Source organism: Kogia breviceps, chromosome 14, assembly GCF_026419965.1.
Source record: "Kogia breviceps isolate mKogBre1 chromosome 14, mKogBre1 haplotype 1, whole genome shotgun sequence".
Lineage (NCBI taxonomy): Eukaryota > Metazoa > Chordata > Mammalia > Artiodactyla > Physeteridae > Kogia > Kogia breviceps.
In genome coordinates this window covers 24,969,932-24,984,298 of record NC_081323.1, presented here as the reverse complement: position 1 = coordinate 24,984,298, position 14,367 = coordinate 24,969,932, and the positions used below count along the sequence as shown (strand labels likewise).

General features: G+C 46.4%; 1 protein-coding gene across 2 annotated transcripts in view; it reads left to right on the top strand.

The window, feature by feature from the left end:
- CBFA2T2 (CBFA2/RUNX1 partner transcriptional co-repressor 2) overlaps positions 1 to 12,912 on the top strand; it is a 185,559-nt gene extending 172,647 nt beyond the window's left edge. The window contains exons 9-11 of one of the 2 annotated variants that reach the window (XM_059039048.2): positions 581 to 649; positions 3,764 to 3,951; positions 8,234 to 12,912. In XM_059039048.2, the coding sequence (XP_058895031.1) occupies positions 581 to 649; positions 3,764 to 3,951; positions 8,234 to 8,533 (557 nt within the window). In that variant the 3' untranslated portion in view covers positions 8,534 to 12,912. Of the gene's footprint in view, positions 1 to 580; positions 650 to 3,760; positions 3,952 to 8,233 lie in introns of both variants that reach the window. The other variant, XM_059039046.2, reaches the window with a different exon arrangement.
- The last annotated feature ends 1,455 nt before the right edge of the window (positions 12,913 to 14,367 follow it).

The window sequence follows — 14,367 nt, the reverse complement described above, 5'->3', positions numbered from 1 at the left end:
TTTGCATTCCCTCCAACAGTGTACAAGGGCTTCCTTTTCTCCACACCCTCACCAATGTTTTTTATTTGTGCTTTTTCTTTTCTTTCTTTTTTTTTTTTTTTTTTTTTTGTGGTACACGGGCCTCTCACTGTTGTGGCCTTTCCCGTTGCGGAGCACAGGCTCTGAACACGCAGGCTCAGCGGCCATGGCTCACGGGCCCGGCTGCTCCGTGGCATGTGGGATCTTCCCGGACCGGGGCAAGAACCTGTGTCCCCTGCATCGGCAGGCGGATTCTCAACCACTGCACCACCAGGGAAGCCCTATTTGTGCTTTTTGATGACAGCCATTCTGATAGGTTTGAGGTGATATTCTGGTTTTGGTTTGCATTTCTCTGATGATTAGCAATGTTAAGCATCTACAAATTAAGTGTACTGTTTATAATCTGACTTTATTCCTTGTCAGAACATTTTTTCCAGTAAATGAATGTATATGTTTGAATCTTTCTACATGGTGAATGAGAGATCTGATAATTTTTCACAAAAGTAAAACACGTCAATTATAGACAGCTTCTGACCCTATGCTGTTTCTCTCTCTTCTGTAGATTCTCAGCGGGAATTCAACAGTAGGCCAGGAACAGGATATGTACCTGTGGAGTTTTGGAAAAAAACTGGTATGTCTGTCTGCTTATAGATCACATGTACTCACTAATTTATATGAGCGTAGAGCACATATCTGGGGGAAAGGTGGTTTTCTCATAACTTCCTCTTCAAAGAGCTCTAGGCTCCTGCCTCTCCCCCTTCAGCTTGTCCTACCTTCTGGACTGCCTGTCATGTTACTTGCTGATTAAGAATTTGGAATGACTCCCTTCAATCCATCCAAGTCCTTATCACCCCCTTCTACTGGGAGGCGTTAAGTAACCAACTCTTCCTTCCCTACTTATATGCCCTGTTTCTGGGTGTATAGCTTAATTCATTTCTGCCTGTTCTCGTCACTGTGTTCTCATGCTCCCACATCTGGTTCATTCTGCTCTTCCTTTCATCTTCACTGTCTCTAGCTGCATCACGACTGTTCTTGGTAGGTGTCATTTTCTATAAGAATACGGGAGGGTCGGAACTGCTTGTTGTGTTAAGACAGGGGATTACACTAACCTTATATCCCTAATATTACCTTATCCAATACTAGCCTTCTTTTCCTTCTTGCCTCCCGTTCTCAGTGAAATTTTTGTAGTCCAATATACAGTTTTTGGTTTTCTTTCTAAGATAAAATTTATTTCTACAAAAAAGTTAATACCCAGTTGATATCAAGACCATAATATAAACAGATGGACAGAAGATAGGAGCACACACCTCATGAGAAAAACAAATTAACCATATTGAAAAATGTTTATTTTCACTGACAATCAGGAAAGTACAAGGTAATGCAACCCTGACCAATTAGTCACCAAAGTCTTTAACACCTAATTACTGATAAAATTTTAGAGGACCCTGTTAATGACACTAAATAATTCATCAGAGATTTATATATGAAATTATTAAGCGTTACCAACCATGACCGCATGGAAATTTTGAACTCATTTCTCACTGGCGTGCTTTGAATCTTAAAAGGGAATGATCGGGCTTCCCTGGTGGCGCAGTGGTTGAGAGTCCGCCTGCCGATGCAGGAGACACGGGTTCGTGCCCTGGTCCGGGAAGATCCCACATGCCGCGGAGCAACTAAGCCCGTGAGCCATGGCCACTGGGCCTGCGCGTCCGGAGCCTGTGCTCCGCAATGGGAGAGGCCACAGCAGTGAGAGGCCCGCATACCGCAAAAAAAAAAATAAAAATAAAAGGGAATGATCCAGGGACTTCCTTGGTGGTCCAGTGGTTAAGTTAAGCTTCTACTGCAGAGAGGGGCACGGGTTCGATCCCAGGTCAGGGAACTAAGATCCTGCATGCCACACGGCACGGCCAAAAAAATAAAAATAAATTTAAAAATAATAATAAAAGGGAATGATCCAGATTTAGGCACACAAATGGTTAAAAAGGCAGCAGTATGTAAAATGACACTGTTTTTAATGTATTCTTGGAGCAAGGGAGAGGCAACCCAGGAAATGCCCACATATCCATGAATTGGTTATGAATTTTATAGTGTGGCACCACAACAGAATATTATCTTACCATTAAAAATAATTTGGAAAACTACATAACACCTCGGAAAAATCTTTGCAGTTGGAAATGGGGATGTGTATATTATACTACCAACAAGTAGAGTTGTGGGAAATGAAGATGATAATTGTAAAGATAGAGTGAAAAATTACAATGCAAAAGATCTCTTTGATAACTAGTGATTTTCTACTTGAGAGGTAACCTTTGGTTAACTATGGTTAAGAGCCTAACTTTGGCGTGGGCCAGCTAAATTTGAGTGCTTGTTCTGTGACAGTGCCATCTGTGACCTTAGATGACCTTCAGTGAGGTCGATTTCCAAACTATGATTCTTACTGATTCATCTTTAAACTGAGAAGATAAAATACACTTAGGAGCATTTTTATGTTGGCTCAATAAGAGACACTCAACATCTACCTGGTAAATTAAAAGAGGTCTCTGAAAGGTAGCTGTGGTGGGCCACAGTGGACCTGCAGGGACACCAAGAGTAAAGGAATGGAGTTAGTGTCTGATCAGCTCAGCATCATCCTTGACCTTTAGGGTGAAAACTTGCTTTTCTTGGCTGGAGCGATATGATGGAAGGTTCTAGGATGGCAACACTGTGTTTAGATCTCTTTTGAGCCTAGGTCATGTGCAAGAGCCAAACAGTAAGGGACTTTGCTTAGGCTTCTGAGTTGTCCAGTTTTGTGGACTCAGGAGGGAGGTCATTCACACTGGAACTTAGGACTGAGGCTCAAATGCATAGCATATGTCATTTGGAGTGTACATCCTATGAAACCAAGCAGGGCGGTGGTGCTGGGAGGAACTGATCAGGAATCAAGTGGAGTGATGGCAATTGGACAGCGCTTTGGAGGCCCAGGGCACCTAGCAGCCCAGAACTGTATCTTCAGGCAGCATTTCTCTACTGAGTTCAGTCTCACATACCTACTGCCTCCTGGTCATTTGTACCTGGATGCACCTCGACCTTCTCACTTGCCTTCACACCAGCATTTTGCTTACTATCTGTTTCATTGCATAGCAGTTCCATTCTTCACCTTTACCTCCACCTCCAGACCCTTAGATGTACCAGCTCATTCTATCTCATCCCCTTTTCTGTGCCACTTGCTCCTGCCTAAATTCAGTCTCTTTTTATCAGCCAGATTATTGCCCCAACCTCTCAGTTGGTACCTCTGTCTTCAGTCTTTTCTCCGTGCATAGAACCCTTTAGGGTTTCACATTCTGTTTAGAAGAAGGGCCAAATTCCTTAGCGGGGAATGGAAGACTTTCTAAAAATTCATTTCCACCTACCATCTCAACCAAGACACATTTTCCTGATCCTCCTCTGCCACTTACAGAGCTGACCACTTTTCCCCTTGGAACTGTTGTCTCTTATACTGACATGTATCATGGCACCTCAGCCACCTTTATACTTGATCAGTTGTGAGAATATGGATACATCTTAGTTACTCAGGTCTCTCCCCAGCCCCTAGCATGAGTGGACAAGTGAGGATAAGAATAAAAGTGAATGCTATGTCATAAGTTCATCCCTGTGTATTTTTAGAAAAGTCATCAGGTTTCACCTCTGTCCCTTCTTAGAAATGATGTGGAGTGGGAGGGGAAAGATTTCTCGGCCAGTTGATTTTACTGTCACTTTCTTCTAGAAGAAGCTGTGAATAAGGTGAAAATTCAGGCCATGTCAGAAGTACAGAAAGCCGTTGCTGAGGCAGAGCAAAAAGCCTTTGAAGTGATTGCTACCGAGAGAGCTCGGATGGAGCAGACAATAGCGGATGTCAAACGGCAGGCCGCAGAGGACGCCTTTCTCGTCATAAACGAGCAAGAAGAGTCGACGGAGGTCAGAGCACTGTTGGGCTGCGGGCTGGGGCTGGGGCAGCTAGAGTGACCAAGCCCACTGCTTTCCTCTCAAGTGCTGGGTAGTAAGGGCCAACAGTCCGCTCTTGAGCTAGATGATTATGATTTTTATTCAGTACCAGAGAGGTTTGTTTCTCAATTATTATATTCTTGTATATTGGCTCATTATATTGGTTTAAGTTTTGAAAACTCACCCTAAAGACAGAGTTTGTGGACTTGCGTGACAACAATGACCACCACTGCCTACCTGAGTGGGCCTGCTGTGTGCCAGATACAGAGCGAAGTGTGTATGTAGTCTTTGTGGTCCTCACAGTGACCCTGTGAGATGTGGGTGTTGTTGGAGTCCAGTTTTACAAATGAGACTGGGGCTCAGGGAATTTGATGTAATCCCACATCGCTGAAGTCAGAGTAGGAGAAAGGAGATGCAGGGTCCTGTAGCATCTGATCTGTTTACAGAAAGGATAGTCCTTTCATGGATTGAAGTGACAGATTGGGTAGGCCTGCCTGACTGCCTAGGGCCCCAGGATGTGGTGATGCTTCTATACAGGACACTCTTGTACCATAATGAGGACAACAAACTGAAAAGAAAAGGCATGTGAAAAAACATCATAACAGTCCTTTCGAATGTAATGAGCTTTTTCTGTAACTTTCATTTTAGTCACTTTTCAGCTTTAAGACAAACTTTAAGTCCTGAAACAAGCCTGTTTCTATAAGTAGGTAGAGCCCATCTAGTCTTTGGGATATTTTCTTGAAGTTATAAAGAACTGAGATTTTTTTGTTGGTTTGTTTTATAAATGACAAATTTTATTTTCTCATCCTCTTTAAACGATCTTTTTCAGTATTACAGTGTTAGGCATGGCAATGTGAAGATGAAAATGCCTAAATATCATGTTGCCATTCACAGAGGATGTGGAAAAAGTCCTTATTGTAGCACTCCCAACTGAATTGTGAGAAAGTATTTCCTTTAACTCTCCCCTTTTCCTTCTCCCCTCCTACTTTTTTTGTTGTGTATTTAATTCCTTATCTATAGCCATCCATATCAATACCTATATTTGTCCATATTTATCTACTTTTATATCTATGTTTATCTTTAACTATGTCTTTCTCTGAAGAAAGAATGTAACATTTTGGCTAAGAGCATGAGTTCTGGATCTGGATTGCATGGTTTGAATCCCAGCTCTCCATTTATAGCATTGTGCTTTAAAGGGAGCTAGAACTTTAAACAGTCCACAAAGAGGCTTACAGGTGAGGCACACACCAGCATCCATCCCAGCAAACTTCCTTCCAAAACAGGGGCAGGATAGCAGGGCCTAAGCTCTGAGTAATTTTGTGTTGGACCAGGAGAGCTGATTTCCTTCCATTTCATTCAGGAAATTCTGCTTGACATCTGGAGGTACCCCTGGAGTTTTTCATCCATCCTGTGAGAGGTGGTTTTGTATAGCAGAAGGAGCCCAGGAACCCTACGTGCTAGTCCTAGTTCACCTCACACTGGCAAAATACCCTTCATGAGTCAGTCTCCTTCTCTGTATAGTGGGTGTGTAGCAGCCCCTGTCCTGCTGGTCTTATACTTTTTAGGAAGATATAATTAGATCATGGTTGTGGAAGTGGGTTTTTTTTAAAATAAATTTATTTATTTTATTTATTTATTTTTGGCTGTGTTGGGTCTTCGTTGCTGCATGGGCTTTCTCTAGTTGTGGCGAGCAGGGGCTACTCTTCGTTGCAGTGCATGGGCTTCTCATTGCGGTGGCTTCTCTCATTGCAGAGCACGGGCTGTAGGCACGCAGGCTTCAGTAGTTGTGGCATGTGGGCTCAGTAGTTGTGGCTCGTGGGCTCCAGAGCACAGGCTCAGTAGTTGTGGTTCACGGGCCTATTTGCTCTGCGACGTGTAGGATCTTCCTGGTCCAGGGATCGAACCTGTGTCCCCTGCACTGGCAGGCGGATTCGCAACCACTGCGCCACCAGGGAAGCCCCTGTGGAAGTGTTTTTAAACTGCAATGCCCTGTTTAGACAGAAGGGATTTTGTTATGTTGTTAATGACATAGGTGTGTAAGCTATGGCAGCTCTTGCTCTTGCAGAACAGCTGCCTCCTCTGAGGCCAGACTGAAGCCTCTCCCCTGGAATGCCTCAGGTAGAGGGATGAAGTGAGAGGTCCCCTTCTGTCCCCAGCCTGGATTTCCTGGCAAACATAATGGGCTAGCAGTTGACTATAAGATAGGAATCATTTCTCCTTTAGGCCAGGTTTGAAATAAGGTCAGGGAGCTCTGGGATGGGTCCCAAGGATTTTGACAAGCCCCAGGTCGTTCTGATACAGGTGTTCCCTGGGCCACTTTGAGTAATAACTGGCATAGACTTATGGCCCATGCTTGACAAAGGGAATTCTGGAATCTCATCTCTGACTTCCTTGGCCAGTAACTCAGAAGGTTCATAACCTTTCCCATTAATTACAAAGGCCTTTTTGGCCACGTGCATTGCTCCAGCTTTGACAAATGCTGATTTGAAGGGTGACTACCACAATAAACCTTTCGTCATGTTTCTTGGCAAAAAGACTTTTGGTGAAATCAGGGAAAAGCCACAGAGACAGGGAATGTAAAGTGTCCTTTTCACCCTGGCTTCTCTGACCCTTGCCAGAAATGTTCCTGCATTTCTATGATCCCACCTCTGTGGGAGGCTGTTTATCTTGTTTTATTGTATCCCATCAATCATGTAATAAATATTTTAAATGTAATGGTAGCCAAGGTGAAAGCACCATTGGTCTAATACTGTGCCCCAGTTTGAGATGTTCTTGCAGACTTGGACAGAGGGAGTAGAGGCCAGTGTTTCCACCGCAGCCCCATGAAGGCAACTGAGTTCTTCCCCACAAGCAATAATGTTCTACCAAAGCATTGTTTGGAGTCAACCTATCAGGCTCCAAAGTATGAAATTCTCTGGAATGCAGTTTGCTTGGGGATCTTTAATGATTCTCAGAATTACTTCTGTCCCGTCTTGGTCCTCCAGTGTTGGTGTTGGCAAGGTTGGGGCAGTCATTAGAGTGTATTTCCTGAGAAACCTGTTGTGTTACAAGGGAATCTACAGTCCTTTCTAAGGCTTTTTGAAACTGAACTTGTACGTTGGGTATAGTGGGGGCAGGCGGTCCCGGTTCCAGGCTTTGCATAGCCACGTGATCATTTTATAACGTCAGACAAGTCCCTGCCTACTGGCCCTCAGTGTTCCACCTGTACAATGCAAGAGGTGGCCTCAGGTCCTTCTTGGCCCTTATCAGTTGTTTTACACTTGCGCAAGTGTTCTGATTTCATTGGGAACAGTATCTGTCTTCTCTGAGTGTCAGGCCAGGCCTCGTGATTGGCTTCTGCCATTCTGGAGAACTTGCAGGGGAGAGGGCAGCTGGCTGACTGATCAAGTCCTTCTTGACACCTAAGAAGAAAACCTTGCTTTCCTGATAGCTTCACCTGACCAATGCCATAAGGCTTTTCTCTTATAAGTGGGTCATGGAGACCTCAAGTGCAGAACACTCATGTGTCACTAGAGAAGTCCTCACAGGAGCCTACTGGGAGGAGAGTACCAAGGGGCAGGTGCTGGGAGCTTTCCTCTAGGAAAGTGCAAAGAATAGTAGGAAAACTCCCTGATGTAGACCTCAGGGCCTTAGGTTCTAAGGTATTGCAGGGGGCTCCTACAAACAAGCCAGAAGTATTCCCATGATCCTCAGCCCACCTCTGATGAGATACATCACTGAAAGGAGAATGAGCACAGAGAGAGTAGCACAGCTTCCCACCCTCCTGGTCACTCACCCAGGTCCTCTGGCAGGTGACTTTTTTAAAGATCAAGTGTTGTCAGTGAACACAGCGAAGGTCATTTCTCCATTGGGAAGGGCAAGGAAGAAAGCTGTCTAAGCACCTGTGTGGTCTTGGGTTAGATAGCTATGTTGGGGGAACCCTGGGACAGAATTTGGTTTGGTCGTTGAGGATTAAAATGTGAGTCAAAACAATGAGTTGATACCTTTAGCAGGACTTCCAGCTGCCCTACGATGTCTTCACATACCCCTCATCTTGCTGTCCCATCAGCCCAGGATAGGTAGTTTTCCTGTTGTACAGATGAAGGAAACTCAGAACGCAGATAACAGTAGAGGCAGGGCAAGCACAGGTGTGTGCAGCTCCAAAACCCACTCTCTCCCTGTACAGCCTCACCTGCTGTTTTACAGTGCAGGTGACAAATTATGACAAGCCTGCCCCCCAGGATCCTAGCAGCTAACGGATGCCTGTGTCTTGCAGAACTGCTGGAACTGTGGCCGCAAAGCCAGTGAGACCTGCAGTGGCTGCAATATCGCACGATATTGCGGCTCTTTCTGCCAGCATAAGGATTGGGAGCGCCACCACCGCCTCTGTGGCCAGAACCTGCACGGCCAGAGTCCCCACAGCCAGAGCCGGCCACTGCTTCCTGGAGGGAGGGGCTCCTCAGCCCGGTCTGCCGACTGCAGTGTGCCAAGTCCAGCCCTGGACAAGACCTCAGCAACCACCTCGCGCTCCTCAACACCTGCCTCTGTGACAGCCATTGACACCAACGGACTCTGAGCCCCAGACTCACTTCCCCTGATGACCTCACAGCACGACAGACTCTGCACGGGAGGCTGGCTGCTTGAACCAGTGCAAGTAGCTGTTGCGTCATCATCAAGAGAAGTGGAGGCAGGAAGACTTCAAGCCCCAGCAAGCACTGCTCCCCAGCCTCTCCAGACACTTGCCGCAGTTTCCCGTCTGCACATAGGCAGCTGGCTGGAGCTGCCTCCTCCATGGCTTCCTGGTTTGTTCCTCTCCCAGCTGAAGCTGGGATGGCCGGCCACTTTTCTGTGTAGCCTGCCAGCTCCCCTCCCTGCCTCGTGAGGCAGCAGACTGTCGAATGTGCCCAGCCAGGCTGGAGGCAGCTCACCCCATGTGCTGTCCCCTACTCCATTATCCTCCCACGGCAGAGGCCTGGAGACTGATAGCAAGCCGGGAGGAGGCCTGTCTCCCAAAGGGAGTTCCCCTTGCCCCTAACAGCTCCTTGAGCCCCATTTCCACCCTCAGCAGGTGCCACTGATTGGTCCCGTGGGGACTTGGGCAGGCAAAAAGCAGCACTCAGGACTCCCTCCTCGACCCTGCTGTTCAGACTTAAGAGTCTCAGAAACCACAGGAAAGAAGTCACCATTTCATTAAAAGCACCCATAATAAAAAATAAAACTTCCACCAAACATCACAGATCATTTTGGACAAGATTTTCTAACCTGGCTGGCTATTTTAGTTTGGGACCCATTTTTTTTTCTCTTATTTGATTTTGCTTATGCAGAAAATAGTTTTCAGCGCATGGATTGGTCTGAGGGAGAATGAGACTCAACTGTGGATAGTCTGTTCCCTCTGAGCATGTTGGCCAAACTAATATCATCACATTATTGAACAGATCATATATTGGAAATGCAGAACCTTTTGTCACCACTTGGCTTTTTGCACAGTCATCTTGTTCTGTGTCCTTTTATCTCATACCACACATGTCCAGATCACTGCGTGGATCTTCTTCCCGTGGTCTCTATTTGGCGCCTCTGAAGCCGTAGTTGACCCACAGGATGAGATGTGGTGTGGCTACAACTTGCCTCACCAGTCAAGGTCTGGTCACTTCTGAGCAACCCTTTTGGACCTGAAGGAATTCTTCAAACCTTGTCATTATGTCCTATATCAATTTATTATTGGGCATACAATCTGTTTCCCTTCTCTTGTTTTGTTGGTACCTGCCCTCTTTGAGCTAAGAAAAGTTCTGTGAAATGTGACAACCATTTGAGAGAGCCTGACCAATTTTTCTTCCTGTCTTCAGGGAGTTTTCCAGCTGCTTACCTAGCTCTCCGAACATGACATCATCTATAGTCCCTTTAAAACGTTAGGAACTGCCACACACATACTTCCCTGTCATTCAAGTTTTATTGGGAGCCCAAGGACTCTGACCCTCCCCCACTCCACCTCCAAGCCTTCAGCGCTCTCTTGCAGCAAGGTCCCGCCGGCCCTTGAAAGCTCAGCTTTAGATGGCCAATTTCTGTGCATTGACCAGAGTGAATTGAAAGCTCTCAGTAAGGTATCAGCATAGGTAACATTGTCCTTACATATAGGTGTATCTTACTTTAAGAACTTTAAGTCCCTAATTTACTTTACCCAAGGATTTTCTGTCTTAAAAGAAACTCAGAACAAGGCACCTTTAAAATACCTGGATTTCCGCTACATAAAGTAAGACATCCCCAGAGAAAGAATAACAGAATAGTTACTTTGTTGTGGAACTCCTTAGCTGTAGCAGTTGGGGTGTCCTGACTAACAGAGATGAAATCAGAACCTCAGACAGGAATTGCCTGCATTTCCCTGAGACGTGGGATGTCCCCTGAGAGGAGGTCACTGAGCCTATAAACCTGTTGCAGCAAGAGGGTGTCTCGTGGTGTCCACTGGGTCTGTCCTTAGCTCCCTCTTTTATTGGCAAGTTGGATGAACACCTAGGCATGTTCTTTAAGTCGTCAGTGGCCACAGGACTAGCCAGGGTAGCTCAGGTTTTTTCAGGTTGGAATAAAGAGCCAAAACCAACCGAATACTGTTCATCAGGGCTCTATGTCAAGCCCTGCAGGTAAGGTTTAGGATTAGTGTGCAGGTAGGTCCCAGCTGACTTGTGGAGTGTGGTTCCAATGACAGCTTAACTTTCAGAGTTTTTGTAATGCTATTCTAAATGGCTTTGCTCATCTGCTACCCAGAGGCCAAGCTGAAAACTTAGGCAGTGTTCCACACTGCAGTTCAGATATCAGGCCTTTTGCTGTATTAATTTTGGTCAGTTTCACACATAGGTTGCCAGGGCATCTGTCCAAGACTTCCTATTTAAATGTAAACAGTCCCTTTCGCCACCTCCCGCTCTTCTGAAATTCTCCAGCTCTCTGGTTAGGAGAAGGGACATTGTCTTGGGATGGGGTGAGGGGACTGGAGGGGCAGGGGTGAGTCCAGGTTCCCCACTTGGTTTCCCATGTCAGCTGATAACCACTCCAGCTGCCAGGTTGAGGGTGCAGATTCAGGCTTCCCCCTTTCATTTAATTAGATTTAAAATATCTTAATAGACTGCTTAGAGGATCAACCTTTATAGTTTGAGGGGACAAAAAAAGACATAGTGGTGGTACTGAAGGAATTGTCAGGGCAGTCATAGGCTCTTCAATATTATCCTAGAAGCCAAAAGCAAATGTGACAAGTGATGGGACATCATTGTCCTCTCCCCGGTGAGGAATGGTTGCAGGAGCCAGAGAAGACCAGAAGTGGCCATCATGGGAGCTGTCGTTGAATGTTCTGAGGGAAGCTTGAGGGCTGGATCCTCAGATCTTCGATCATCCTTTGGGGCCACAGTGCCTGCACCAGGCCTGACTCCACCCAGTGGTGAAAACAGACTCAGGTTAGTTCTACCTGCTCAGCAATAGGCAGCCCTCCTCCTGAGATGTGAGCACTCCACTTGGGAGCATCCTTGCAGCCCCTGGGATGGGGCTCAAGCAGATCTTCTCAGGCACAGTCATGCGACCCTGAGGTCACAGCAAGTTCATCTTCTCTTAGACAGTGCTGAGTCATGTATGTCTCTCAGTAGATGTAAGACTGGAAACGACCCATCTCCCCAGCATGGGTCCATGCCTGGCATCGGCTGCAGTGGGCCCTCTACAGTGTGGATGACCTTTATACATCTGGGCCAGTTGGTCCACCAGGAGTTCCTCACTTCTTGTTGTCAACATGAGCATCCTCAGCTTCTAGACAGAAAATCTACACTTTACTTTGTACAGCCTGTCCCAAAGTCAAATTGATCCCCAGTACTGTCACCTGCTTGCAAAGGGTAGACCTTTTTATGGGTAGTTCCAGAAGATATCTCAGCAAGTGGGCTTGAAGTTTCAACAACACAATTGGAATTGTGTGGTCGTGAGTTCTTCGGGATGAAAGCATAAATCATGACCAGGTGGCTGTTTGTCCTGGAAATTGTAGATGGGATTATGGATTGAGTAAATCATTTAAAATAGAACTCATCTTGGAGGCTTTCTTCAGCACTGGTTTCCAGGCTCCCAAGTCAATAGTGCAAGCCAAGTTTCTTAGGTTTGTTTTTTTTAAAAGCTATTTACAGAGAACTAGGTGGTGGCAGGTTTGAACCAAATGTAAGAAAAGTTAGACCTGGACTGTTCCAGCATGGGCCAGCTGGCCAGCTGTAGGGAAGGAGTCCTGCCTGGGGTGGAGTGGGGTGTTGTACAGGGTGAGCTGTTGAATAGGGCCCTTCCGACTCTGTAGTTATTGTGAAACCAAAATGTTGAGTACCTGCCTCTTTGCCCACGTGCGTTGACATGCTCAATTCCAAAGATGATGGTGCAGGTGACCTTTTCCATCATGAGCCAGGAGAAGGTTGAGGCCTGAGGGCGGACCTTGCATCTGCCCTTTGCCTCCACAGCCCCAGGGATGGAGCTTCCCCTGCTACCCCATCCGGTTAGACCCACAACTGCCCAGTGTACACTCATTGATCCTTATACCAAATAGGGCATGTGCGGCTGGCAGGGATAGTGCCGTCCCTGCATTGGAGTTGGCAAGAGAGAAGCAGCAATAAGCATTAGGCGAATGGCTGAAAGTGCCGTTTGGCTAAGAGGCTTTTCGAAGTTCCTGATGAGGCTACAAAAGCTCCATCCATAAAAGAAAGCCAATAATGTAAATAAATAAAAAACTAAGCTTCCAAGCGTGGTTTTTTAAGGGGGATGCTGAATGTGAAACCACCCACGGGATGCGGTAGAGTCGGTTTTTCTGTGCTTTGTCATTCTACTCTGATAGGAACTTTTGTTACTTAACTCTGTGCATAACTTATTTAATGTACTGTATAAATGAACCAAAACTGTTAAATATGTATTTAGTTTGTTCTACTTAAAAGTAGTCAATAAAAAGGCTATATTCCTTTTCTGACTCAAGCTGGAATGGGACTAGGAGGGAAGGTGGTGCATGTAGTTCTGTAAGACGTCCTGCCGGCAGGCTTCTGCGTCCCCTCTGCCTTGTTCCTCGATCTTCAGAGATGGGGTGGGGCCCTACTGGTTCTTGCTATGGCGTGAGAGCACCCAGGGGAATGAACACAAGAGATACTGCTAAGAAGGCAGTTCCAGCTTCTGGACCTCTGGGAAGCCAAGTGCCAACAACAGCTACAGATAACTCCCAACTCCTTGTTAGCTCTTCACCGTTAAGTGATCTTTTTTTTTTTTTTTTTTTTTTTGGCGGTACGCGGGCCTCTCACCGCTGTGGCCTCTCCCGTTGCGGAGCACAGGCTCCGGACGCGCAGGCTCAGCGGCCACGGCTCACGGGCCCAGCCGCTCCGCGCGGCATGTGGGATCTTCCCGGACCGGGGCGCGAACCCTCGTCCCCTGCATCGGCAGGCGGACTCTCAACCACTGCGCCACCAGGGAAGCCCAAGTGATCTTTTAATGAGGAAAATACAACCACAGAAAGTTTGCAAAATAGGATAGTGGATCTGTAGGTACTTTTTTCTAATAACTCTTATGTTATTTCCTTAAACGTTTTTAACATACCTGGACTTGGGAATATTCATTCATTTCCTTTTTATATAAATCATAAGTTCACTGTTGCCTTCACATTTATTTGCTTAATGGTTGTATGATTTAATCAAGGCCATAATTTTCTGTTTTTTGTTTTGCTGTGCCATGCGGCTTGTGGGATCTTAGTTCCCCAACCAGGGATTGAACCCGGGCCCTCGGCAGTGAAAGCCACTGGACAGCCAGGGAATTCCCTCAAGGCCATAATTTAACTCTTCACCTCCTGTTGGGCTGCTTTCAAATTTTCCCTAACATAGAAGTGAACATCTACCTTAGCATGATTTATTTCTTTGGGATAATTTTCCAAAGCTGGATTTCTAGAACTGAACATTTCTTGGGTCCTTGAAGCCTGTGTTCAAACTGCTTTCCCTGAAGGCCCACCAGCTTGCTGTTCCTCCGACAGGACTCAAGTAGTACTTACATGGCTCTGAGGTGGTCTGACCAGCTGTGACATGACACAGGTTGCTGCAGGCACACCTGTGTGTACCTGTACATATGAAGTCTTGGGCTGTCAGTCCAGTTTCCTAACCAGGGACCTGAGGCCTCACTTCCCAAGGACCTGGCACCAGCCTCACTCCTGTCACCTGAATACCCATCTCTGGCCTCAGCCCTAGAACTACTTCTGAGCAGCCTTGCGCAAGAGGCTTGTTGGCACCATCTGCTTCACAGGCCCCCAAAATGCAAAGGGAAGGGTTGGTTACTAGATCTCAGGGTAGGGAGGAGGATGACCTTGGCCTTGGCCTTAGAAGGCAAGGTGTGGGTTTAGCTGTTCGTGCAGATGGTGCCAACTGCCAGTTTTTCTCAACAGCT